Source organism: Odocoileus virginianus, chromosome 25 (genome assembly GCF_023699985.2).
Source record: "Odocoileus virginianus isolate 20LAN1187 ecotype Illinois chromosome 25, Ovbor_1.2, whole genome shotgun sequence".
Taxonomy (NCBI): domain Eukaryota; kingdom Metazoa; phylum Chordata; class Mammalia; order Artiodactyla; family Cervidae; genus Odocoileus; species Odocoileus virginianus.
In genome coordinates, this window is record NC_069698.1 from 27,736,087 (window position 1) to 27,762,184 (window position 26,098).

At 38.5% G+C, this 26,098-nt stretch overlaps 1 protein-coding gene across 9 annotated transcripts in view; it reads left to right on the plus strand.

Moving 5' to 3' along the window:
- Window positions 1-26,098, plus strand: part of ROBO1 (roundabout guidance receptor 1) — a 1,227,175-nt gene that overhangs the window by 769,415 nt on the left and 431,662 nt on the right. For 2 of the 9 annotated variants that reach the window (XM_070455061.1, XM_070455064.1), the window contains exon 1: window positions 15,658-16,868. The exons of 6 other annotated variants lie outside the window; for them this stretch is intronic. In XM_070455061.1, coding sequence (XP_070311162.1) covers window positions 16,814-16,868 — 55 coding nt within the window. In that variant the 5' untranslated portion in view covers window positions 15,658-16,813. Of the gene's footprint in view, window positions 1-15,656; window positions 16,869-26,098 lie in introns of those variants that run through there. One more of the 9 variants, XM_070455065.1, reaches the window with a different exon arrangement.

Sequence of the window (26,098 nt, forward strand, 5' to 3'; positions counted from 1 at the left end):
AAATGTGGAAAACTGTAGAGTACCTTCTTTAAAAAAAGAAACTCTCCTAATTTGGAAAGTTTGAAGCTTGTTTTCCATCTTACTGTTATGTTTTCAAGGATGAAACATTTTTTTCTCTCAGTTCATGGAGAACAGAAAGACTTCTGGTGACTTACAGACTGTGCTGAAATTGTTTTGGGTTTTTTTTGGAAGGGGGAGGATTTTTGGAAATTTTGAGATGTGCACATATTCTGGAACAGAGGTGGTTAAAGTTATAAAACACCATTTGCTCCAGAAAATTTTGAAAGGATTGACAGTTGTTTTAGCAGGGAAGCCATGGGGAAAATTATCCTCTTGATTCATAATAGACACTGGTTCTGTGGATAAAATAGGAAGGCAGAGCTCATGGAATAAAGTCTATTTCAAAGAACCATGACCCAAGTTTTATAAATGTTCCAAAGAAATACACTCATAGAAATGAAAACCAGATTATTTCTACTTAAATTGTAGCTGAGAGAAACTATTGAAAATATAAAATAAATCCCAGATTCAAAATACCAGCCAAATTTTTGAAAAAAGCAAAAGAGATTCAGTGACAACTTTGTTTTAAACTTTTAACTTAAGTATATTTTAGAAAAATAAGCAAGGCCCCCTTAATATTAAAATGTACATCTTCTGCCATGGATGGTAGGTTATGCTCTAGAAATGTTTTTTAACTAAATGTAATCAAGCATTAAAGCAGCATGCAGTGCTAAAATGAAACCAGGTAAATTTATAAGTCTATGCATTTTATGTTCCTTAGGGCCTTGTCACTGTTATTTTTATTAAAGAATTTATGTGTCACTATACACCAATGTTAGTTTTTCTTTAGTGAGATGTGAAAAGCATATAAATAATCCTTTAAAAGAGAATAAAATGTTCAAGATCAGTCCCATGTTTAATTAGTAAAGAAGAACTCAGATTAATTTCTAGTTGTCTTACACACTTGTACTAAAATTATGTTGAAAATAGTGTTTCAACTAGCTAAAAAAATTTTTCTTTACAAAAAATACAAGCACTAGTATATCATAGTTTCACTATAAAAATATTCCACTGTGCCAACAATGAGAAAATTACACGTATCCTGTAGGTAAATACCCAAAATTCCTACCCAAATAAGGAGTCTTGCAATTATCACTTTAAAATCATGAAGCAGAGTTTTTTTTTTAATTAATGAGTGTTTAGGGTTACATAAATTAATCAGATTATTCAGCTAATATGAAAAATAATTAAAAATCAGCAAACTTTAGGCAATCTAGGAAACATAAGGATGTTTTATAAGTGCATTATTTTATTTCCTATCACTCTCATATATTGTTTTATCATTTTACACTGTGCATTTTTCATCGTCTTCTAAGGCCCCCACATAGATAAAGAGCAGATGAAAGTCTTTATTTATCAATTTGTAACCAGCAGAGGGCAACAGAGCGTTATATACTAAACATCCTCAGCCAATTAAAACATTTCATAGGGATGTTTCTTCCCCTCTTGTACAAAGACACAAAGTAAAATACAAAGAGACCTACTGTGAACTTCCATTTCACCAAAATGTGGATGTGGGTGTGAGTGTATGTGTTTTGAATTTTAAATTATGTTTTGGATAATTTACCTATGGTAAATTAACAATCCAAATTTAACCCAAGGGAACATGCATGAAATAAGAAATATCTTAGTGGGAGATGTTATCCAGTCTTTCAGGGGAACTTCAAAAACTACAAATTCCCAATATTTGTAATGAGGTTTCTATCAAAAAATCCTTTTACCTATATCATAGGGGCAAAATAGCAACAGAATTATCTTTGAGTTAAAAGAATCCCTCTCATCTCATTTATGTTTTTAAAATAAATAGTTACCCAGTACTTATCCTAAGCTTCATGTTTTAAACTCATTTATTATATTTCATATTAGTTATTGTTTCAAAATAATTTTATTTTGAAATAAAGATACTAGTGAAATTTACCTAAAGAATGTGTGAAGATTATATATATGCAATATAAGGACACTTGACAAAAATCTAATTCAAAAACAAGTGATCTCTCAAAGTTAAATTAGTTCTGAAGGTTTTTGCCACTCCTTGCTATGTACAAGAAAGTTAATTTGTTCAATACATATCACTATTATAATGTCATGAAAAATCTCTCCAGACCTCCCAGCCTTAACTGACTGATTCTTTGATTCTAGAAGCTATTGTTTCCCACCCTTAAATCTCACCTACCCACAAATAGATAAGCATTAAAAGGCTCTCTTCATGACACCTAAATATAGACATTGAATACCTTCTTTTCATTCTCTTGACTGTATAAGCCTGTATAAGCCTGGCTGTATGTTTCTGAACTCATTATGAAATATTATTCTAATAGATTTTACCATTTTGTCAGAGAAATAAAATGGAAAGGTATACATCTTTTAAATTCAAAGTTTCCTTGGTTGATTGTGAAGTCATATTTATGTATTCTCGTAGCATTGAAGAGAAGATATACTTTAAGAATATTACAGTAATAATATCCGAGCACCATTAGACCATCACATTTCAGATATACCATGGCAACTTTAATATTATTAATAGCATATATTCACTAAGGCTGTTCAAAAATAGGTCACCACTGATGTGCTATTAGTTAAGAATATGGTTTCTAAGTACAACATGAATTTGAAATTAGTTATGCTAGAACTTTATTATATGTAGATGTATTTTAAACTGTACTTATGGCTTTGCAAGCACTCTTTCAAACCACAGCCCTTGTATGCTTTGCTTTATTAATTTTAAAGTTTTCAGTTTTCTCCTACTAACTGTAAACTTAATCTTTATGCTGCCAGGATAGTGCTGTTTTTTTCCACAAGGAAATCACAACAATAATTTTCAATTGATATTAAATATTTGCTTTCTCTATTCCAAGCACTGTGCTAACCACTTTTTGCATATTATGTTTCAATACTTGCAACCCTTCTGTAAGGTAAGAACAATTATTTGCTTTACTTAATACAAAAGGAAAAAGGTCTTAGACATATTAGGAGACATGTCCATGGTCACCCTGTCAGTCAGTGGCAGAAATCTCCATGCATTTTAGAAACAAATACAGTGTCTTATTAGTCATTATTCTAAGTATGCACCAAACTCTATCACTATTCCTGCTCCAAACAGCAAAGTTTAAATAAACACTGTGGTGGTGGTCGTTTAGTCTCTAAGTTACGTCAGACTCTTGAGACCTCATGGACGGTAGCACATCAGGCTCCTCTGTCCCTGGGGTTTCCCAGGCAAGAATACTGGAGTGGGTAGTCATTTCCTCCTTCAGGGAATCTTCCCGACCCAGGGATCGAACCCACATCTCTTACATCTCCTCCATTGTAGATGGATTCTTCACTGCTGAGCCACCAGAGAATAAACACTAAATGCTCTGAAATTTGAATTTGCCTCAGACATTCCTTTATCTTGTAGTTCTCTGGAAGATGAGTAGTATAAATATATTATATATCGATTTTTTCCTAAAGACATAAATAAAAGTATACACACTCTGGAACACATTAACAGATAACTTTTACCATATGCTCATGTCCACACAATAAGCCTATTGCAAGCTTTGTAGCACCTAGGAGCTATCACCATGGAAGTTTTCTAATCACTTCTCTATAACTCATGTTTCATTAGTGAAAGTCACAGAGTCGTATCTGACTCTTTGCGACCCCATGGACTATACAGTCCATGAAATTCTCGAAGCCGGAATACTGGAGTGGATGGCCTTTCTCTTCTCCAGGGGATCTTCCCAACTCAGGGATCCAACCCAGGTCTCCGCATTGCAGGTGGATTCTTTACCAACTGAGCATGAGGGAAACCCTATTTTGTATAGTATAAGCCATATTTCATTAGGTCCACACCATTTCAAAGCTTTACACTTTGCCTTTACTTCCAATCATCTTTCTTACTCTATTTATTCCAAGTTTATGTAGAATAAGTAACATGATTGAAAAAAATATGCCTCTTTATGTAAGATCTAAATTTCAATTTATCAGAAGAATGCAATTAAATTTTCTTTTTAAGGATGTGTAAACCTTTAGTAATGCTTTGGGCTATGTTTACATAAAATTTTACAATATTTTCCTATACAGTAAGGTTTATATCAGAGCTTGCCTAGTAACTTTAAAACCTAACTGTACCTCATTAATAAGATACATTTCCACTAACTCATTTAATCCTTTCAAGAAAAACAATTTCCCTCTAAAGGAATTCAACTGGAAGAGTGTTTCTCAGTCTTGATACCATTAATATTTGGGGCCAGATTATTCTGGAATTTGGGTGGGGAACTGCCCTGTGTAACACTAAGATGTTTAGCAGCAGTCTTTGCATTTAGACACAAGATAACAGTAATACTTTTCTCCTCCTCCACACCGTTGCGACAACCACAGAAGTCCCTAGACATTGCCGAGTATCTTCTGAGTCAGGGAAAGAGACAAAAATGGCCCCAGTGAGACCTCTGAAACAGAGAAACTCTCCTGGGAAGAGCCTATTTTCCTTTCAGAATTGGAGAGATTGAGAAAACATGAATGCCAGATATCTGCATTTAGACTTTCTTTGTATTCCTCTCTTAGTCTAGCTGAGTATTTCCTAAAATTTAAGAATACTGTATGGAAGTGAAGCACAAAGTTGCATTCCATGGACATACTTTGATATGAGCATAAATACCATTGGTAAGCAAGTCAGAAGTCATTACTACCACTAGGGAGTTTATAAGTGGAGTTTATAAGAATATAGCAAGCAAAAAATAAAGAATATAGCAAGCTTAAACGAGATATATATATATATGTGTGTGTATACATATATATATATATATATTCACAGCAATTATGTTTGATTGGTGCTATGGAGAAACAGTCAAAGTTTCTTTAAGCATTTTACAGAGACACCTCTGAACTATTGGAGAAGATGGGAAATACAAGTTTGGGAAGGCTTTTCAGGGAAGAGACTTTCATCAGAGACTTAAAGGATGAGTATGAAGTACCCAGGGGAAATGTGGGCTAAAAGGCAAGCTCTTCAGACTGTGTTCTGCTCCTTAATCATATAGTTTCCACCTGGAAAACACATTTAATGATGTTCTAGAACGTATAAACATGTCTAAAGAAACACCTCTATATTCATTATCACCTTTTCAAGTATTCTTAGTGTTGTGAAATATTAAAGAGAAAAGATCAGAAAAAAATCTAGTATAATGAATAATCTGATTTATTAAGCTTTGCCAAGTATTCTGTATATTTCTGTATGAGTTAAACAGAATTGACCAAAAAAAAAAAAATTCACACTTATTTAAAACAGATGGATTTGCCAGATAAAGATCTGATTTTTAAGTGGTAAGATTACTGCCCTCAAGAAATGATGACATTACATCTTCAGTCAGTAAGGCATCCAATATGAGAAATAATTTCTTTTCTTTAATTATTTTAACTTTATAGTTTGTATTTTTGGCAGGAGAGCTAGGATAATTAAATTTTCAGGCTCCTATTGCACAATAAGTCACATGTGGAATTTAGAGGAAAATCAAGAAACAGGTGATGTTGACTGAAATAATATGATTTGGATAAAGTAGGATACACATTACACCTCTAGGTTGATTCCTATTTAGACATTTAAGTATGATCACATTATGGTCACTGTCAATAATTATTATAACCAAATGTTTAATAACGTGCACTGCCATCAGGAAAGACAAATGGGTAAAATAGTTAATTGGGCTTAAATTTATATTTTTCCAAAAGATAATTGCTTAGGAAACCCTTATGTCTTGATTTATTGTCCTTGCTAAAAGAAAAACATTTACTTTTTGCTGTGAAATAAAAGACCTGTGAAATTCAAACATACTTGTGAAATACAAACTTTTCATTTTGTAATCAGTTCTAATGAAAGGAAAAGCACCCCTTGAACAAACAAAATTATCCTATTGGGGAAGAGTTAAAATTTCAGGTGTTAGGAATTGTTTAATATAGTTCTTCATTGTTGTCTATGATGCTTAACTCCTAAGGCATGTTAATTCTAAGACCATTTGCAATCTGCATGATAACTCCAAAAACAATTGAGTCACTTAAAACATGGGGCGTATGTTGCCTCAATAAAATATCAATGATTAAAATGAAACGAATTAACAATTTAACTAGTGAGACAACATCCTAATATGATTTTTAAAGTAGATTCTATGACCTTAATGGCAATTGAAAATAACTTAATTATCTAACCATCAAAGATTAGTTATATATATTTTAATATAATTATATGATGGAATTTTACTCCACTCTTTTAATGAGGGTGTTGAAGAATATTTAACGACAGAAGAAATTTTATGACATAATAAATTGAGTGAAAATGTAGGTAACATAGCAGTTTTAGAGTATTGTTCCATACTGTAAAAATAAAAGTCTATATATGAAGAGCAAACAAATGAAAAAAAAAAAAGAAAGAGCTATAATGAAATGTTGATTGCATATGTGATTGTATTTGAGAGTTATTGCAAATTTTATTTCTTGTATTTTCCAAATGTTCTAAATATATATTCCTCTGATACTTTGAAGAAAAATAAATAAAATCTCATTAGAACCAATTAGCATCTGAATATAGGGATGTAAGCTATATTACTTTTAGTATGCACTTAAATAATATTTGTAGACAATATTGGCATGCTAAATTAGTAAAACAATCTTTTTAAACTTTGTAGTTGAAACACCGTAAGAAAAAAATAAAGTTTAGAAATCCTTGAATGAATAGAATAATTTTTGTATGATGTTTTTGTAAGGTTGTTTTACTGGCTTCAGCAAACATCTGTTTTATTTCAAAGATACTCATATAATACATAAATGCAACAAGATATGTACTGTGCCAGAGAAATTCTACCTTCTAGGTGTAATAAAGCAGCTTTAAAGTAGTATATCGTGATAGGAAATCGAGAAGGTGAGATTAGATCAAATCAACAAAGACTTTCAGTTAGTATAATGGAACTGGATGATTTCTTTTGGAATGTGGCCAGGATGTTAGAAAGGAGATGATTAAACTCTTAGGAAAATATATAATTATCCTTGTTTTTAAGACAGTAGGTTTACATTTCATGTTAATTTTCAACAGCAGTTTGTTTCTCAGAGACAATTGTAGGATATGGCTTTAGTATTTATTTGTAAGAATGAGCACCTCATATTTAGAATCCTAGTTTCATAGGCCAGTTCTAATACAGTTAAATACTAAATCCTCAATTGAACTTTTCGAATGAGCAGTCATTTTTCCACAAGAGAAACATACTCTGTAGACTGTAAAACAAATAACATAAAACTTTCAATATGGTATGAAAGTGAAAGTGAAAGTGGTGTCAGACTCCTTGTGACCCCAAGGACTTTACAGTCCATGGAATTCTCCAGGCCAGAATACTGGAGTGGGTAGCTTTTCCCTTTTCCAGGGAATCTTCCCAACCCAAGGATTGAGCCCAGGTCTCCTGTGTTGCGGCAGATTCTTTACCAACTGAGCTGTTAGGGAAGCCCCTATAATTCTACAATTTAATAGCATTATTATTTATGATTAACTTGATATAATAACTTTTTCCAAAAGTTATTATAGTATTAAACATTTAGGTCAATTTTTTATTCACTATCTCAGAAAGTTACCTGTAAATAGGGAACTATAATAGATTTTCAAAATGTATTTCAAGTCAACATAATGCATTTTTAATGCACTGATTAAAATAACTGTTAGAATCTAGGTAAAATACTATTCAGAATAAGCAAAGCAGCAGGTGGGACTAAACATAATGAATGTACAAAATGAGACATAAATCCTAACATATGTACCTCAATTCTCTAAATATTTCTTGAATGGGTTTTTTAAGAAGCGAGGGAAAACCAAAAACATTGAACAGTTTTGTACAACACATCTGCGGAATTAAACATAATGTAAATTACTTACAAAGTAGTCAGCTTGTGTTCAAATTGTAAGCCTATAGAGTGTGACATTCAGCTGCACAGCTGTTAACCATGATGCCAATTAAAGAGGATTTTAATTCATGATTCAAATAGTATACACTTGGTTCCAGATATATCTGGAAGTCAAAAACCAAGAGACAGCAACTTTTATGGTAAGATATTAATACATATCCATCTTTATGTCTTTCAATATATTTTGAATGAGTTAACAAACTTGTAGTATGTATTTTTCCATGCCCTTCTCCTTAAAGAGAAACATAAAAATCCTTTGAACACTTTAGAAATAAAAGAAAATTTAAACACCTAAATTCCATATAGAAACAAAAGTAGAACAGATGCGTATGTCACTCAGTTTTTTATTCCAGAATAAAAGTAGATCTTTAAATGAACAAAACAAAATTTAAACATCAATAGCTTCCTCAAGCTGGAACCAAATCCATAGAAAAAACCCTCAATAGCAGTTTTTATGAGTATTTCACAATCTGGCATGGGGATAAGATCCAGGGAGCCAAAGTTCAAATCTGTGTCTAGTCTCATGGTAGTTAAATGTTCAACATCTTCTCATGTATAAAATAGGATAATATTATAGTAGTAATTGATCTACTAATACACTTGTGAGAATTTAAGTGAATTAGAATACATAAAATTCTTAGAAGAGTACCTCTATCACATAATATCATGTAAATGTTGGCTGTTGTTAGTTTTATTCTATTAGGAAATGGGGATTTTAAAAAGTTATGGTTCTTATATTCCTGAAGATAAGACAGAAATATGTAAAACTCTCTATATAATATTGGAGTAATATAATATGAATTGTATTATACCATATCTAGTGATAGTATTCTAAATCTAGAGAATCTTGACCAAGAATTTTTTATTATCCTGTTCTGGTGGAAAGAAATCTCCAGTGATTTAGAGGGCTGGGTTCTAGTTTTGAGTAAAGCACTAACTAAAGGTCTAATTTGGGGAAAGTCAATTTCTTTGAACTTTAGGTTTCTCATTTATGAAAATTTAACCTTGAAGTTCACTTCCAGTTTGAATGTTATATACTTTAAACTCAGATTCCAATCTCTTTGTTTTCAAATAACTGACCCAAATCAGCACGTGCCTACTTAGTTAGAACCTTGAATTTAAGTCGTTGAAGGTTTATGAAGGAAGCATTTTTCCAAAAAATATATTAAAAAACAATGAAATAAGACTCATTCATTCATTTAGTCGTTCAACGAACATCTGAGTGCTGACAAGTTACCAGAGAGTGTCTGGGATGCTGGGAATAAAAATCTCTGACCTCATAGAACATTCTAAGAGGAGTGAGTCAGTCAATAAAAATAAATAAGGACATATGTAGTGTCTTAGATGGGGATAAGTGCTCTGGAGGAAACCAAACAAAACAGAAAAACAAGGCATGAAAAGGTATCACTTAAAAATGTACTTTTAAAATTGGTGGTTGGAAAAAGCCTCTCTGAGAAGGTGTGATTTTATGAAAACCTGAGAGAGGAAAGACGGTAGGTTTGCTGATGTGTGGAGCTAAGTGTTCCAGCCAGAGCAAGTGCAAAATCTCGCATGCTCGTGGTTGCCTGATAACATTCTAGGAATAGTTCAGACACTGTTGTGGTGGAGCAGAGTGAGCAGGGGCAAGTCCAAGGGGAAGGAGATTCTGTCAGGACACTGGGAGGGCAGCTCCTGTGAAGCCCTGTAGGTTTCTGAAAAGAGTGGGTTGTCACTTTAGGTGAGACGGTAATCCACTGGAGAGTTCTGAGCAGAAGCTTGTATTTGAACCAGTGCGGTTTGAACCAAAGGGCCTCTTTCTCCCCCTGTGCATTTTGGTTCAAAACAAATTGGGTTCAAATATAAGACTCATGGCTTCTGGGCCTCAGAAGTTCGAGTTAATGATTTATTCTTTCGTCCATGTCTCTAAATTAGGATGATAATTACTACTTCATGTGATCATGGTGAGCATTAGATCAGATAACATTTGTAAAGTGCCCCAAATATTGCCCTCAGTCAATGCTATTTCCCAGTGTCCCCTCCTTTATCTGAAAAAACCTTACTGTCTGTTAATATTAAAGGATTAAACCCGAGGGAGACCCATTTTGCTGATAGTTAAGGTCCCAGGTGCCAGCAGAAGGGCTTAGCAATAGAGCATCTTGTTGTTAAGTTGCTAAGTCATGTTTGACTCTTTTGTGACCTCATGGACTGTAGCCCGCCAGGCTTCTCTGTCCATGGGATTTTCCAGGCAAGAATACTGGACTGCATGTCCATTTCCTACTCTAGGGGATCTTGCTGACCCAGGGGTCAAACACATCTCTTACATCTCCTGCATTAGCAGAGCAGATTCTTTACCACTGAGACACCAGGGAAGTCCAATAGAGCATCTAGTTGTGGAGTATCTACAATGTCCCCGAGATGCTAAGATGCAAAAGGGCAAGCACCGTCACAGTAATTCCATAGTGAACTCCAGTGTATCATAGTTTATGTTTTTAAATGAGACTTAGAGACCCTTCGTGACACTGCAGCACGCGATTAGGTGAAGCCTAAGGAGTTCTATTCCACATTTTCCTAGATTAAAAACCTTGACAATGCCTTAAATCTTTCACTAAGTGAAGACAGGTAAACCGTGCAATCTCTTCTGCCCATGTTTCCTGGTTTGGAGCCTTCCCGAGCGGCTCAGGTGGTAAAGAATCTTCCTGCAGGAGACCTGGGTTCTATCACTAGGTTGGGAAGACCCTCTGGAGAAGGGAATGGCTACCCACTCCAGTATTCTTGCCTGGAGAATCCCATGGTCAGAGGAGCCTGGTGGACTATAGTCCATAGGGTTGCAAAGAGTCGGATACAACTGAGAAACTAGCACTTGAACCATTTTTCCCCCCACTAAATCTCTAAATAAGTGAAGACAGATAACCCAGGGAATCTCTTCTCCTTATGGTTCCTGGTTTGGGGCCTATAATTACCCATTCTAAATAGCAGAGAAGCAAACAAACAAAAATAATGCCATTAAAATGTGCCCTCTGCACATTTAAAAGAAAACATTCTGGTACTTTTATGCTCTTTCATGAACAAAAATAAAATTACACATATTTAAAAAATCTACCTTGCATCCTCTTTTCTTTTCTTTCCCTTTCTTTCTCTTTTCTTTCTTTCCCCTTCCTCTCTTCTTTTCTTTCTCTTTCATTATTCTAATCCTAAATTATTTATTTTTTCCTTGAACTCCTATTGCATGTAAAATCTATACCCAAACATATGTGATTTATTACATGTGACTTGCTGATATCACATATAGCACTTAGAATCAGTAAGTATTGTGCACTTAAAAAAATAAGGTTTTCTGTAGGTAATTATCATAAGTTGTTTAGTGGGGAAAACTGAAGCTTTTAATTTTCAGGACTGGGGGACTAGAGACATTACTACAAGAGCAGCATGGCCTATACTGAGTACTGCTTACTACAGAGACAGGGCATTTCAAAATATGCTAGATGTTCCAACAGATATGTGTCTATTCTCCTATATTGGGGTTATTTTAGGTTACTTTCTTAAATGGGACTTCTCTTATGTATCAAACTTAGACTGAGTCCAAATATTCAGATATTAAATTATTCAAATATTCAGTGAAGTTCATCAGTTTATACACTAGAAACAGCACAGATTATTTGGCAATTTTGTATAAAAGTTACTGATGTAGCTGTGGTACTGTGAGAGGTTGTGCAGCCTGGCCTTGGTAAGTATCAGGCTGCTTCTCATCAGACCTCCTGGCATTTCACCTTGCATCTCAGGCTTCATCTGGTTTCTGGCTTCCTGGTAAGGTGGAAGAGAGAGAAATGTTGTGGTTTGTATTTCCCGTAAGAACTCAACTGGGCTCCTCCTGATTTGGGTAACTGGTATCTGGAATCTCTACAAAGATCCTGGGAGTTTTGTTATTTCCTGAGTTCCTGTAACTACCCCTGTGAAAGATAAAATCAGATCAGCTGACTCAATATTTCTTTACTGCTCTAGAATGCTGACTGTCAAGGAAGCCCCTATTTACAGAACTGTGCTGTGCTGTGTCACTCCGTTGTGTCTGACCCCATGGACTGTAGCCCGCCAGGCTCCTCTGTCCATGGGGAGTCTCCAGGCAAGAATACTAGAGTGGGTAGCCTATTCCTTCTCCAGGGGATCTTTCCGACCCAGGAATCGAACCAGGGTCTCCTGCTTTGCAGGCGGATTCTTTACCAGTTCAGCTGCCAGAGAAGCCTTTATTTAAAAAGACTACTAGAATGTATTACTTTCAGGCTTTCCTTGCAATTCTTATTTTAGAGAGCTTGAATTTCATAAGCTTCAAATGATCAGAATTCTCTAAATGGAACTTGAGAATCCACCACTCCTTTAGAGCATGGTGATCAGAATAGAGCTTCTGAGTGCAGATTATGACATGTTCTTCTTACCTTGATCTCTGTCCCCCAACCAATCAGCCTGGAATGAGTCAGAGTTCTATTCTATGTATCAGAGCTGCCTGAAGACTCGCCATTTGTGGGCACCATGTCCACGTGTACACACACATTTGCACACATGGGCATACAGACACAATGATTATTTCATGCATTCTCCTAGTAACTCAATGTGCAGGAGTGGAAATGGGAAGCTGACAAGTTGCTATGATTCACCCACTTCCAGGAATGTACCGAGCCGTCATTTAATCCCAGTGACACTATTTTTCATTCTTCCTACAGGTTCCACTCTGGAGTCTGTGTAGCGTGAGTTTTGAGAGCCTGAGGAATAGGTTTCTCTTTGAACCTCACCTCTACAGAGCCCTTTACTGTTTCCTGCATGTAGATGATACTCACTATGTTTGTTTGTATGAGTAAGTGAGGGAATGAAAGGAGGTTATGAAAGTTCTCAGGTACAATTAGTTTGACTTGTTACGGAGTCTTTATACTTTCTGAATACAAATGCTTGTCTTCAGGTTCTACCTTTACTGATATAATTGACAGAAAAGTACACTTTGGATGAGGAAGGGAAAGAAGAGAGGATCAGCATATATAAGCATATATAGGTGATAAAGACTCTCATGGTCGGGGCAAGCTGGCGGAAAGAAAGTTAGTTTCCAGAGGATTCTTTCTGCTTATTCCCCCAGGTAGTATAGCCTCTATGAGTAGCAAAAAGGAGCTAGTGGCGGGTGGGAGAATGTTGTTGCTAACTGAAGTTGAGAAATAAAAGGATAACTGGGAGTATTATATGGTTTCCTGTCAATGACAATGAGATAAATGGTAAAGGAGAATTTGAAAAACCTTAGCAAATTTCTGGAGACCAGGAGACTCACCTTGGGAAAACAATACAACCGGGATTCTTACACATATTCTACTTTACATTTAAAAGCATACATCTTTTGCTAAGTGGAGGTTCAAATCTTTATTTAAAAATGTACTCAGATACTATGAGGATTTGAAGAACTTCTCTCCCTCTCTTTCTTTCTCAAGTACCATGCTTTAGGTTATTTATTTTCTATTACTAGGTAAGCTTATCTTAAAAGCAGGTTTTAGCCCAAGGGGAGAAAGAAAAGACATATTCTATGTTTCTCACTAAATATCCTTTCACAAAGCCTGAATCAATGTATGTTTTTCAGCATTTACTGCACATTTTTGTTTTTTTTATTCATTGCTGGAAAGGTATTGGCTGGAGTCTTTGAATTCTTATCTCCAGCCTGTTTACTGAATTTTCAGTCAGCTTTCTCAGGATTAAACTATCTTTCACTTTCAGAGATAGGTGCTGTGAACCAGAGTTTTTTTGTACAAAATCCTGCTCCAAGGTCATTGGTTGTACCATCAGCAACTAAAATAAATGTATGATTCACTTTTGAAACTGTATCTTTTGTTAGGTAATGAGTGTGCTCACTTTAAAAAATGTATAACAGTATTTCGAAAAGCATAAATCCAGTCCCATCTCTCCATCTTTCCAGGGTCAACCACTGTAAGCAGGTTCTGGTATTTCCTGATAGATGAAAAATAAGCATCTTGAACTTCTTATAAGTAACTTGGCACATAATAATTTATTGAGAAGTATAACAATGGTAAAGAACCCGCCTGCCAGTGCAGGAGACATAAGAGACATAGGTTTCATCCCCGAGTAGGAAAAATCCCCTGGAGAAGGGCATGGCAACCCATTTCAGTATTCTTGCCTGGAGAATCCCATAGACAGAGGAGCCTGGCAGGCTATGGTCCATAGGGTCACAAAGAGCTGGACATGACTGAAACGACTTACACGCACATAACAGCCCTAAATACCAATGCTGTTGTTGTTGTTCAGTTGCTAAACCCTGTCGGACTCTTTGTGACCCCCTGGACTTTGCCAGGCACCCTTGTCTTTCACTGTCTCCCGGAGTTTGCTCAAACTCATGTTCACTGAGTCAATGATGCCATTCAACCACCTAATCATCTGCCGCCGCCTCTTTTGCCTTCAATGTTCCCAGCATCAAGGTCTTTTCCAATGAGTTGTCTCTTTGCATCAGATGGCCAAAGTATTGGTACCAATACCTAACCATTTATTGGTCACTCACCATGTCTTTGGAGAAGGACATGGCAACCCCCTCCAGTATTCTTGCCTGGAGAATCCCATGGACAGAGAAGCCTTGTAGCTACAGACCATCTGCTCGCAAAGAGTTGGATACCACTGAAGAGACCTCGCACGCAGGCAACTTCCCTTGTGGCTCAGCTGATAAAGAATTCACCTGCGATGGGGAAACCTAGGTTTTGATTCCTGGCTTGGGAGGATCCCCTGGAAAAGAGTGGCTGCCCACTCCAGTATTTTGGCCTGGAGAATTCAGTCCATGGGGTCACAATGAGTCGGACACAACTGAGTGATTTTCACTTCACTTCACACCATGTCTTGGCTGGTTTTTGTATAGCGCATTTTTTAACAGGAAGAAAAATAAATGAGTGAATGAATGAATGCAATAATACCCATCAAATGTGATAGGTTTGTTTTGCTTTGGATTTGTGAATATCTTAAGAGTTTCTGTTTCAGCAGGGAAAACAGAGATCTGGCCTGGTAACAGAGACAATAACTGGTTGGTTGGTATTTTAGGGAGAGGTGCATGGGATGTTAAAGCCCACACCTTTTGGTTTTGAAACACCAAATGGCTTCTCCTATAAGCACAAACTCCAGAGTAGTCGAGAATGTTTTTTGCATTTTTCCCTCTTCCTTGATTACCTCCCCATGGTTAGCATTCTGATACTGAGAGTCAATGAAGTTGAAGGAGAGGTATTTGGTTACAAAAAAAAAGGTCCCCAGGACCCACCCCTGCGCCCCTCGAATTGGTTAGTCTTTCTACAAGAGCCTCAACAACCACAGTGTAAAATAAACGGATTTTTGTAATACAGTGCCCATCTCCTGATACATTTTACATAGTTATTTCACTGCTTCCTATCCCAAAGGTTCGTTTGCCCATATTTGATTTTTTTTTTTTCTTTGTTTTAATGGGAATGGGGAAGGGTGAAGACAGAGTTATCTGAGTTCATTCCAACTCCTGGAAGCGGTAGGGAAGAGGTTAAGCTGGACCGGAGGATTTTTGAAGTCTTTGGCTGGGAGGTTCCATTTGGAGAAAGGTGCAGGGGAGCCAGGGGTGGCGAGAGAAACAAGGCAAGTTCCCATTTGCTCGGATTTGTGATCCTGAGCAGTTTGATTTCTCACCTGAGGGCGCAGTCGGGCACCCTGGCTCGTGGATGGAAATATTAACAAGCAGGACTTGCCAGGGCGGCGTCTGGAGAGTGTAACCTGACGCATGGGAAGGACCGCGCGGCCCCTTTAAGTGTTCTCGGGCCGGGAAAGAGAGGGAGGAAACTGGGAGCCGCGGGGAAGGTGGGGGAAACCCACCAAAGACCGAGCCAGAGAAGGGGCAGCGTGAGAGCAGAAACTTCAGACGCTGCTGATCCCGGCGGAGCTCGGGTGAGCCGCGGCGGCCGTCACTCCCACCCGCAGCGGCACGCTCCTCGCCCCTCTCCGCTACCCCGGGGAGGTCCGGGAGCTGCCTCCCTGCCGCTACCACGAACCTGGGCTGCGGGCAGCCGCCGCTTGGAAGTTTGGGCTTCAGCGTCCCAGCCGCGGAGAGTTCGGGGTGCTTTGCGCGCACGCCCCAGCGGCGAGGGGTCTGAGGGATGGTGAGCGCAGCGCTGGGCTGGGAGCGCCCGGGAGGCGTGAGTGTGTCCGCGGACCGGCTGCCGTCCTCAGGGCCCTCCGCATCCCCCAAGTGATGGGAACAAGGGCCCGCCCAGGGAACCGCTGTCGCCGCACCGCCCCCTTGCTCGCCCCCAGCGCGCGGAGTCACCCAGGCACACCCCCGGCACCCCGTGCCCGCTTTCCAGAAGTGCTGCCGCTGCCTTTGCCGCCGGCGCGGGTGGCCAGCTGTTGACTGGGCTCGCCGATAGGCGGAGAAGCACTTTTCGGCTCGCCTTAATCCGGTCTCACACCCCAACTTTGCCGCCGCGCCGGCCCTCGCCGCGGCGCTCGGGCGCACAGTGTGGGGGCGCACGCCGGGCGGCTCGGAAAGATCGCGGAGGAAGGAAACCGCACAACTGCTCTTCTGATTCGGCTCTTTGTTGTTCGCTCTGGATGGTCCTTGGAAGTGGCCGAGCCGCCTCGAAAACCCTGGCGCCAGAGAAGGCAAACCTTGGAATCCTTAGTCTGCAAAGGGCTCTAAGATATTGACAAGCGTCCGGAACGGTGGACCAGTAATTGCCCTGAAAACTCCTGGCGGATTGACCCACGTTGCTTATATTAAGCCTTTGTGTGTAGTGTGTGTGGTGTGTGGCTTCATAAATTCGGGGACCTCATTTTTACCCCCTCCTCTTGGCATGAGACTGTATGCAGGATCCACCCGAGGACAATGATCGCGGAGCCTGCTCACTTTTACCTCTTTGGATTAATATGTCTCTGTTCAGGTAACCCCGCGTCGTTTTTCTTCACCCTTCATTCCCCCCTTGCACGCCTCTTCACTTTCCCGGATCAACCCCGAGCTGAATTTTGGCGACCTCTGCCTCCTTCCAAGGCCAGAGGGGCCCGACCCCTGGCAGGAGTTTTAGAGGAAAGGGTTCTCAGATGGTACTTTGTGCTGTCCTCGTCCCCCCATCCCCCAAGACCCTCCAAGCCTCTTCGCAGACCTAGGCCTTTTGCCAAGTTCGAGGCACGCCCAGATCTCTCCGGGCAAACGCGCGTCTGAGCGCGGGGTGGAAGAGGCAGCGGGCGGTGGTGAGCTTGGGCCCTGAGGATGAGCCAAAGTCAGTCCGATCGCTCGGCCGCGTCCCTGGGGAAGGGAGCTGTGCGCCCAGGGAGCTGTAGCCTAGAAACCCGCCAGGATTCCTGAACCTGGTCGTGCTATTCGCCCCTCCTCTTCCGAGCAAACGGGTCATTAGTAGTTGTTTTATGTAACCAAAGTCTGTAATTAAATTCGATGCTGAAGAAACTTCAGGAAATAACTCCTTCTTACGGTAGGATATAAACTAGCCACTCTGGCTGGCTGAGTTTAGAAGGGAAACAGATAAGTTGCAAGTATCAGAAAGGGAACACTTAGTTGCCTGGGAATATTCATTGGCAAGGGAAAACCGAAGGCTAGGTTTAGGATTTGGGGGATTCATTAAATAGTATGGAAACTCTTCATATGAACCGTTGGAAGGATGCTGCAGTGGGGTACGTCTGACCTTAGAGTGTACACTGCATCTACACTTACCAATAGTTTTCTGACACTCCCTAAGAAACTTTTAGTACGGGGGAACAGAGCCACGACTCAACTTTTCTTTCTTTCTTTTTGGTAGATTCTGGTTTCAATCAAGGATCCGATTTCAGGCCTTAAAACACACACACCACACACACACACACACACACACACTGCACCTCAGGGAATTTTTTATAGGCCTGTACTAAGCTTCAAGTTGCATCAAGGCCTGTAGGTTAGAGTCGCTCAGTTTTCATGATTATGAAACAGTCTTGAGAGGTTGATTTGAGATTTTTGTGGTCTATGGCCATAGTTTATATTTTAAAGAAGGATTTTACTTAAGGAACTATGTAAAAGAAAAACGTAATCAGCCAAATGATAGCGAATAAACCCTTCAAATAGTTTCAGCCCACGAGATATGCTTGCTGACTAAAAGGAACCTTTGCAATGAAACGAAATGAGGAATTCATTAAATCGTTACTCCTTTGAAGAAAACAGAAAACTGAAGTTTTCATGTATGTCACAGTGGAAGATGAATAGATGAAACCAACTCTTTGGGGCCATCTCTTCTTCAGTTTCCCCTTTCTCTACTATAGTTTTTTTTCTTCTTTTTCTTCTTGTTAGTTTCCAGGTCTGAATGATTGAAAAGTTCCCCACCCCCACGACCCGGTGAGGATGCAAATCAGAAACTTTCGGATCTGATCTCTCTATTTGTCTGTCTTTGCTGCGTCTCCCCCTAGTTTAATTTACAGCTTCAGATACCTTTGAGGTTTTTGTTGATTCACCTTCTCAGTTAAAGTTTATTCACGTGTGTAAAGTGAAGTGTCAGTGTGATAAATGACTGGAGAGCCAGATTACTGAAGATAGGAGGATTAATGGTCATTAGTCACTGTTTGAGCTGAGTTTGTATATGTTGAGACATTTTATCATGGCTGTAGATTAAAGATAGGGTCACACTAATAGGGTATCACTGAAAGCTGGTCACATCAGCGTGCAAATTCTCTGTCTTCACTTGGAGAAATATCTTGGAGTGTGTGTACTGTCCTCTCAGATGTTGTAATTTGATGAGTACCTAGTATCTGAGATTTGTAGTTTAAATAGATATAAATCATTTAGACCTGAAATGATTTCTGGCTTTGTTTTTCTAAGTTACTTTTCCGCTGAAGTCACTGATGAGTTTCATAAGTCTTAAATTTTCTAAGGGGTGTGGTTCTCTACTTTGTTGGCTGGGTCAGAGGTGTGTCCTTGTGAGATGCTCTCTCATATTTAACCTGAAGCTGTTCCTAGCTCTTCTGCTGACTTTAACTCCTGCTGTGCGTTTGAACTTGGGGAGGCCAAATTATTGGCCTGCTGAGATTTCATGAGAGTGTGCTATTCTAAAGCGATCGTATTGATTTGCGTAAACCTTCACAGAACTCAGATAAGTAAGTCGAGTTGGGCGTGCTCAAGACACCTGGACAGGGAATGAATGAAGTTCTTGAAAGATCGTGTTTCATATCTTGCCTCAAGCCTAAGATCACAGTCTATCACTTGTTAATGGAGTGTATTTAAGGGAAATGTGGTGAGTTTAAATAAATCAAAGTGTACCGAGGGGCTAAGGTACCTTCAACAAGATTTAACCTGTAAAAGCATCTATTGGTTGTCAGTTCTTTTTTTCTTTTTTTTTTTTTTAACCTGGCTGCCAACTTAAAAGTCCTATAGTTTTCTTCAAACAGATTATACACTTCATGTTGATGTGTTGATGTCATACTTAACATCAAATATTATATGTTTGCTTTTTGTAGCCTTTTATTACACTAATGCTACAATATATAACTTTTTATTCTAGGAAACTAAGATTTTGGAAAAAATAAGTATTTCAGAAATACCTTTTTATAGTGAGTTTCTTTAGTGTTGGTATACCTCATTTCTTTTCTATGGAGAGCTAGACTTTTGGTGAGGGGAGCAGATGGAATAGCACTGGAAAAAAAACCAACCTGTGTTATCTCTCAGGACCTGATTCTAAACATTGTTTCCTTCTTTATGGACTTCCTTTCCTCAACTCCATTTGCTAAAACCTGCTTTTAAGTGAAAAAAGTGATTGAATTTCAGTTCTGACTTACGATGAGATCTGAACTTCAAATGAAGTGGAAATTCACTAGTGCTATCTTTCTGCTTTTTTGGGGGGGATGGGGGCGAGTCTTTTTCTTTTATTAGGAGGGAAATGTTTTAGGAAAAGTTTCACTCCCTAAACCACTTATCTGGGTCTATGGTCCCTCTCTCTAACTGGAAGATTCTTTGGCAATTCTGGTAATTTCTTATTTTAAAATAAACTTGTTAGCTTTAAAATATACTTGCCTGAACACTGTGACATCTTTTAAAACATACTATTGCTAGATAATGGTCCCTCTAATACATGAGATAATTGCAATTAAAATGTCTCAGAACAGTAAGTTTATCTGAAGTTTTCCTTTAGTCTTCACTGTGACAATTGAAATATTGTTGTGTGAGTTAGTGATATGAAATGCTAAACTTCAAACCTATAATCAGTTATTTGCTTGTTTATTTATTTTACATGGAGTAGATATAATTCAAAGTACTGGGCAAGAGGTATGAAATCGTCTGGGAAACTTAGAATAATAGCTTGCCAATGAAGATTGTAAATAGTTGAGTATGTATCATTTTCTGTGTTCATAAGAGATGCTAGAGTAATGCTCATGTTAATTTCTGGCTTTTTGAAAACTGTTTAATTCTGAAAACAAAAATACAGCTGTCTTGAATGCTTGATTTCTTATGGAAAAACTATAAGGAAGTCAAAATTTTACTCAAAAATTAGGCCTTAGGTAATCTTAAATAAATTAAGAAATCTGGTAATAAGAAAGGGGGAAAAAAACAGTAGAAGCAGAAGTCTAGAGAAGTAGAGTAGAAGAACCAGATCCAGAATTAATCTATAATTAAGTTTTAAGCTGTAGGAGGAAAAGGGGTGGCAGTAGATAGAGCAGCCGAATGTGAGTGCACCCCTCTGACCACACATAGGAAACAAAGCAAATCTGAAAAGTGGCCTCTTGAAAAATTGATGTCAAGGTATATGCTGTATATTTAACAACTGTATACAGAGTTAGACATTTTTAAGAAACTGAGTAGTTTGGAAGATGGAATCATTTGAAAACAAAGGAGTAGTCTAAATCTTTAATGAACTCATATAATTTTTTTTTAAAGCTGCATTTAATAAGACTTTAGAATGTTGATTGCCTCAGCTTATTTAGTGGAGTGAAAAGCTAAGTAGTTACCTTCTGTATCACAATGTTTTTGCTTAGAGGAGACCAGTAAAGTGAAAGAAAGAAATAATAATAATAAAAAAAGACGAGATCATGTTCAAATTCTGGGGTACCCTAAGAAACTTTATGATGGTGACTACTACTGTTGCTTTGAAGATATGACTATGATTTGTTGAACATTCACCATTATCTTATTTAATGCTTGTAAGAACCCTATGATGTAGGTGCTATTATTAGTAAAATACTGCTTTATCTGTGTTTTATAGTTACAACATCATAGAGATGTTAGGAGATACAGATGAGAGGGGATTTGAACCAAGTTGATTCCAAAACCCTTAACCACTGTGCACTTTCCTAGTTGAAAGAGAGAAATGAAGGATTTAAAAGAAGAAAGATTATGGTTCAATCATTGTTTAATTTTAAAGCACGTCCACCAAATCCACCTAAACAAGACTGTGGTTTGAACACTTGAGAATTTGGAAGGGAGGCTTTTCTTATCCTGCCGTTAAGTAAATGATCTTCAAATTTTTAGATCACCAGGCAAGACAATGACTTTACCTTCAGTCAACTCACATCCAGCCTTTATCATGTCTGCATTTTCTGGCATGCTTAAAAATAGAGACCGAACAGAAGTCAAACAATGACCTCTGGTGATGTGGAAATACACAATTCCAAGTTGTATTTTGAAAAATGAATGCCATCCTCATTCATGCACACTTGAGGAAAGATTTTGTTCTGAGTCCCAAGGCAAATAATTGGTGCTTATCAGGGAAGAGCCTGTCGAGAAGCAATCATTTCCCCTGGGGTTGCTTTTTCCTCTCTGGGTTGGGCATGGGCTGGTGGTCATTTAGTAGCAGATGAGCCTTCTGCTTGACTGCTGTTCACAGATGACTCACGTCATGGTTACTGATCATGGAAGGGTGTTGTGTGTTAGGACCTGGTTGATCAGCTGGTTGGAAACTGCTTATGCATAGCCAATAAAGTTGCCATCCTGTGGAGATCAAAGGCCACCTCCTTCCTTTCCAATTCTGGATTAAGATGGTTTCCTTCCCACCACCCCCTCCCGTCTCCCTCTACCTTCAGCCCTTTCCTTCAATCTTGCTGTTGAAGGAGAGGAAGAAAAAAGATTATCTATAGTGTACAGGGAGATAGCTTTGATCCCCACCCCACTGCCTCTGTCTTCCTCTCTTTAGCCATCCAAAAGGCTATTTCTAATGCTAGAAGGTGTCCTGTTGCTTGCTTCATGGGGGAGCTCAATCTCCTTTTGCTTAAACCAAAACAGACTGTTACGAATTCCCTTACTTCTGTGATTTTACTTGGCTTCCAAATGTCTTACAACAGTGTTGTTCCACACGTAAAACAATATTTTGAACAGCATGACTGTGCCTATCTTTCTGACTTCGTTCAGCGAGAGAAGTACCTTACCACTTTGGTGTTCACAGCTGTCCATGGCTTAGAGCCAAGAAAGAATATCTGTTTATTTTCTTTAATTAACTTATTTTATTAAAGGAGGAGAGTGTATAGAAGGTAAACAGTCGTAGACAAGGTTCTTGGATTGTGAGTTTGATGTTGAAAAGTCTATAGGCCTGATGTCTGTCACCTAGTTTGACAGGTAGATGAACCATTAAAAAGCACCACCAATGGATACGAGCAAATGTCAGCAGAGCAGTGTGGTTCTGCCTTAAGTGGGAATATATATTTTTGTATCCAGTGAGTGATTTATATGCAGCATATGGGAAGTAGTAATAATACAGTATAGTTCTGGGACCTATTTTTTTTTTTTAACCATGTTAGTCTCCCGTTTTAGAAAATATTAGATATTTTTAAAGCAATTCCAGCAAGTAGTAGCTCATGGTTACACTTTCTCAAAATGCCCTTGATTGGATTTCAGAAAGTGTCAAGTTCAAAGTATGGGTCACCTATGCCTGTGTTCAGCTTGTCTGTACATGCCCTGAAAACCAGGGACAGCTTATCCACAGTCAGCCTTGAAAGGAGCATGGAGTCTGGAACTTTCTCTCAGCTATTTGCAAGAGGTGTTAGTGGAAGAGACTCAGGAGACCTGTCTTCCATGGGCCTTGGTTCTTGGTAAAAACGCAAAGAAGAATCTTGAGTTCTCACCTGCTGCAAGAGAGTTTATTGAAGATTAAGAGAGAACAGAGAAAACACCTTAAGAGAGAGGTGGGCCAAGGCCTAGGAAGGCAGCGGCCCAGAGCGCTGAGGTGTAGAGTTTTTAATCCAGCTGGTCGTTGATTGACAGTCTTAATTGACAGCTGCAGGTTTTATATCCAGAGGCTGTGATGTGCATGTCCTTCCTATAATTCAGCCTATTATAATTAGATAGATGTATTCATAGAATATTTATGAACATTTAAGGAGCCCAATGAAACAAAAGTTATCTAAGGACATGATAGCTAGTGTGAGGTGTGCGTGAGTATCAGGATGGGGCACAAATCCTTCCAGTCGGCCAGTGGGGGATTTTTTCCGGTCCCCTGACCATTTTAGAGTACTGATGGTGTGTTTGGGGCAGCGTTGGTTAATAGCTTGGTGGGATTAGGTGGCTATTGGACATGGCAGCTGACTAGGATGCCTCTGGTGGCTCATGGCTAACTTTCTGTCTGACAGAGGTTCTGCTGCTAAGCAATGTAAGAGACCAAGTCTGTATCCCTGAAACACTGTGGATTCTTCTTTTTATTTTATTATTTTTGACTATGCCATACAGCTTGTGGAAACTTAATTCCCTGACTCGGTATTGAGCCCAGGCCCTCGGCAGTGAAAACACAAGAGTCCTAACCACGGGACTGACAGGGAATTCCCTGTGAATGATTCTTTTAATGTGAGGAAAAGTATTTTTGAAGTCATAAAATCATTACATATGACCTTTTAGTAGTTTAAAAATCATTTAAGCATATGTTATCTCTCTTTTGATTTAATTTAACATTTCATGAAAATAATAAGAGATACGCTTCTGTGACCATCAGGTTCTTTGTAGCATGTTATAAATGGTCATAATTTATGCACCATTATAGAAAAAAATGTCAGCTTGGTAAACTCATTCCTGGTTGTTAGCAGAGGAGGAGACAGAGGCCAGGTTTTATTTTCTCTCCACCCACGTGACCAAGGCCCTTTTCTGTCATTAGCAACCCCTGGTAGAATTTGAAAAGAAAATGGGGCCAATGAGTGAGTGAATCAGGCTACATTCGTCTGTTTCAAGATTATTTGGCATCAGATGGTGCTAATGAGGTACTTCCTCAAAATTTAATCTCCAAACTTCAATAACATGAATACACTGTTTTCTGTTTTAGCATGTGATTGTTTTCTTCTGCTAACAATATATTAGGTTTTAGTTTGGTTAAAAGTGTCTGCCTTCAATTCCTTTCTTATATAAAGGAAATATAAAATGTATCCTTTTTAGTCTTACTTACTAAGTAAGACTTTAGTCTTACTGATCTAAAGCTGATTTTGTTTACTCAGGCTTGACTTAAAAGGCAGTCTCCTATTAACTCGGAAACTTCACTAAAATGGTGTTTGTTCATATATCAAAGTGTTAAAACGCATTTGTAAGTGTTAACTGCACACCTCTGGGTAACTTTAAACTACTTCAGTTGCCTGGATTGGGAAGTAATTTCAGTATTTCCAGACCATTCAATTAGCAAGTTGTCTGACTAAAGTAAACTGGCTTGTTCAGCCTGTGAGAGATAGACTCATCTGTTTTTTGCCCTCATATTTGAAAAGAAGTGAACATTTCCTTAGCAATCTGGTGTTAAGTTTGGAATTGGAATTTGCTTAAATTAATGAACTTAGTATATTGCCAAAACCTAAAGATGTAGAAAAAAAATGGGAGATGGGCAGAAGCTTGGATACTGTATAGAGAGGAGGGGCATTTCACTGACAAGATTGTTGCTTTTCATCAGCTAATAATTTGGACTTAGTAGATGCATCATGGGGCATTATTTAGATTAAGTATGTCCTGAGAGGAGCACTGAATTATTTGATCTTTTTTTCTTGCTAAGCATCATCCCAGGAACTCATTCTTTCCTAGGACCTCATATTGAAAATTACCCTTTCACCATTTTGCATTTGGTATACTGAACAAAGTCCTTTAATAACTGCACATGATTATTAAATATATTATTATCAGTTCAGTTCAGTCACTCAGTCATGTCTGACTCTTTGTGACCCCATGAACCACAGCACGCCAGGCCTCCCTGTCTATCACCAACTCCCAGAGTCCACCCAAACCCATGTCCATTGAGTCGGTGATGCCATCCAACCATCTCATCCTCTGTTGTCCCCTTCTCCTCCTGCCCTCAATCTTTCCCAGCATCAGGGTCTTTTCAAATGAGTCAGCTCTTCGTATCAGGTGGCCAAAGTATTGGAGTTTCAGCTTCAACATCAGTCCTGCCAGTGAACACCCAGGACTGATGTCCTTTAGGATGGAATGGTTGAGTCTCCTTGCAGTCCAAGGGACCCTCGAGTCTTCTCTAACACCATGGTTCAAAAGCATCAATTCTTCTGCGCTCAGCTTTCTTTATAGTCCAACTCTCACATCCGTACATGACCCCTGGAAAAACCGTAGCCTTGACTAGATGGACCTTGTTGAAAAAGTAATGTCTCTGCTTTCTAATATGCTGTCTAGGCTGGTCATAACTTTCTTTCCAAGGAGCAAACATCTTTTAATTTCATGGCTGCAATCAGCATTTGTGTGATTTTGGAGCCCCCCAAAATAAAGTCAGCCACTGTTTCCACTGTTTCCCCATCTGTTTGCCATGAAGTGATGGGACCAGATGCCATGATCTTAATTTTCTGAATGTTGAGCTTTAAGCCAACTTTTTCACTCTCCTCTTTCACTTTCATCAAGAGTTTCTTAAGTTCTTCACTTTCTGCCATAAGGGTGGTGTCATCTGCATATATGTTTAGACATAGCCTGATAATGAAAAAATACTTAATTAAATGATGAGGTATGGATCTAATTATGTATACTGAACCTGAAGGCTAGGAATCAATATCTCTGATAATAATTATTATAAGGTCTAAACATACAAAGTTATGGGCTGGCGCAGTGCTCACACATCTTATTTGATTCCACATTAAGAATGAAGGCATGGCCGTTATCTCTGCCTATCAGTTTGGAAAAATGAGGCTCAGAAAAGTTAACTTCCTTGACTGGTTGGTCACCTAGTGTGGTGGAATCAGAATTTGAAAC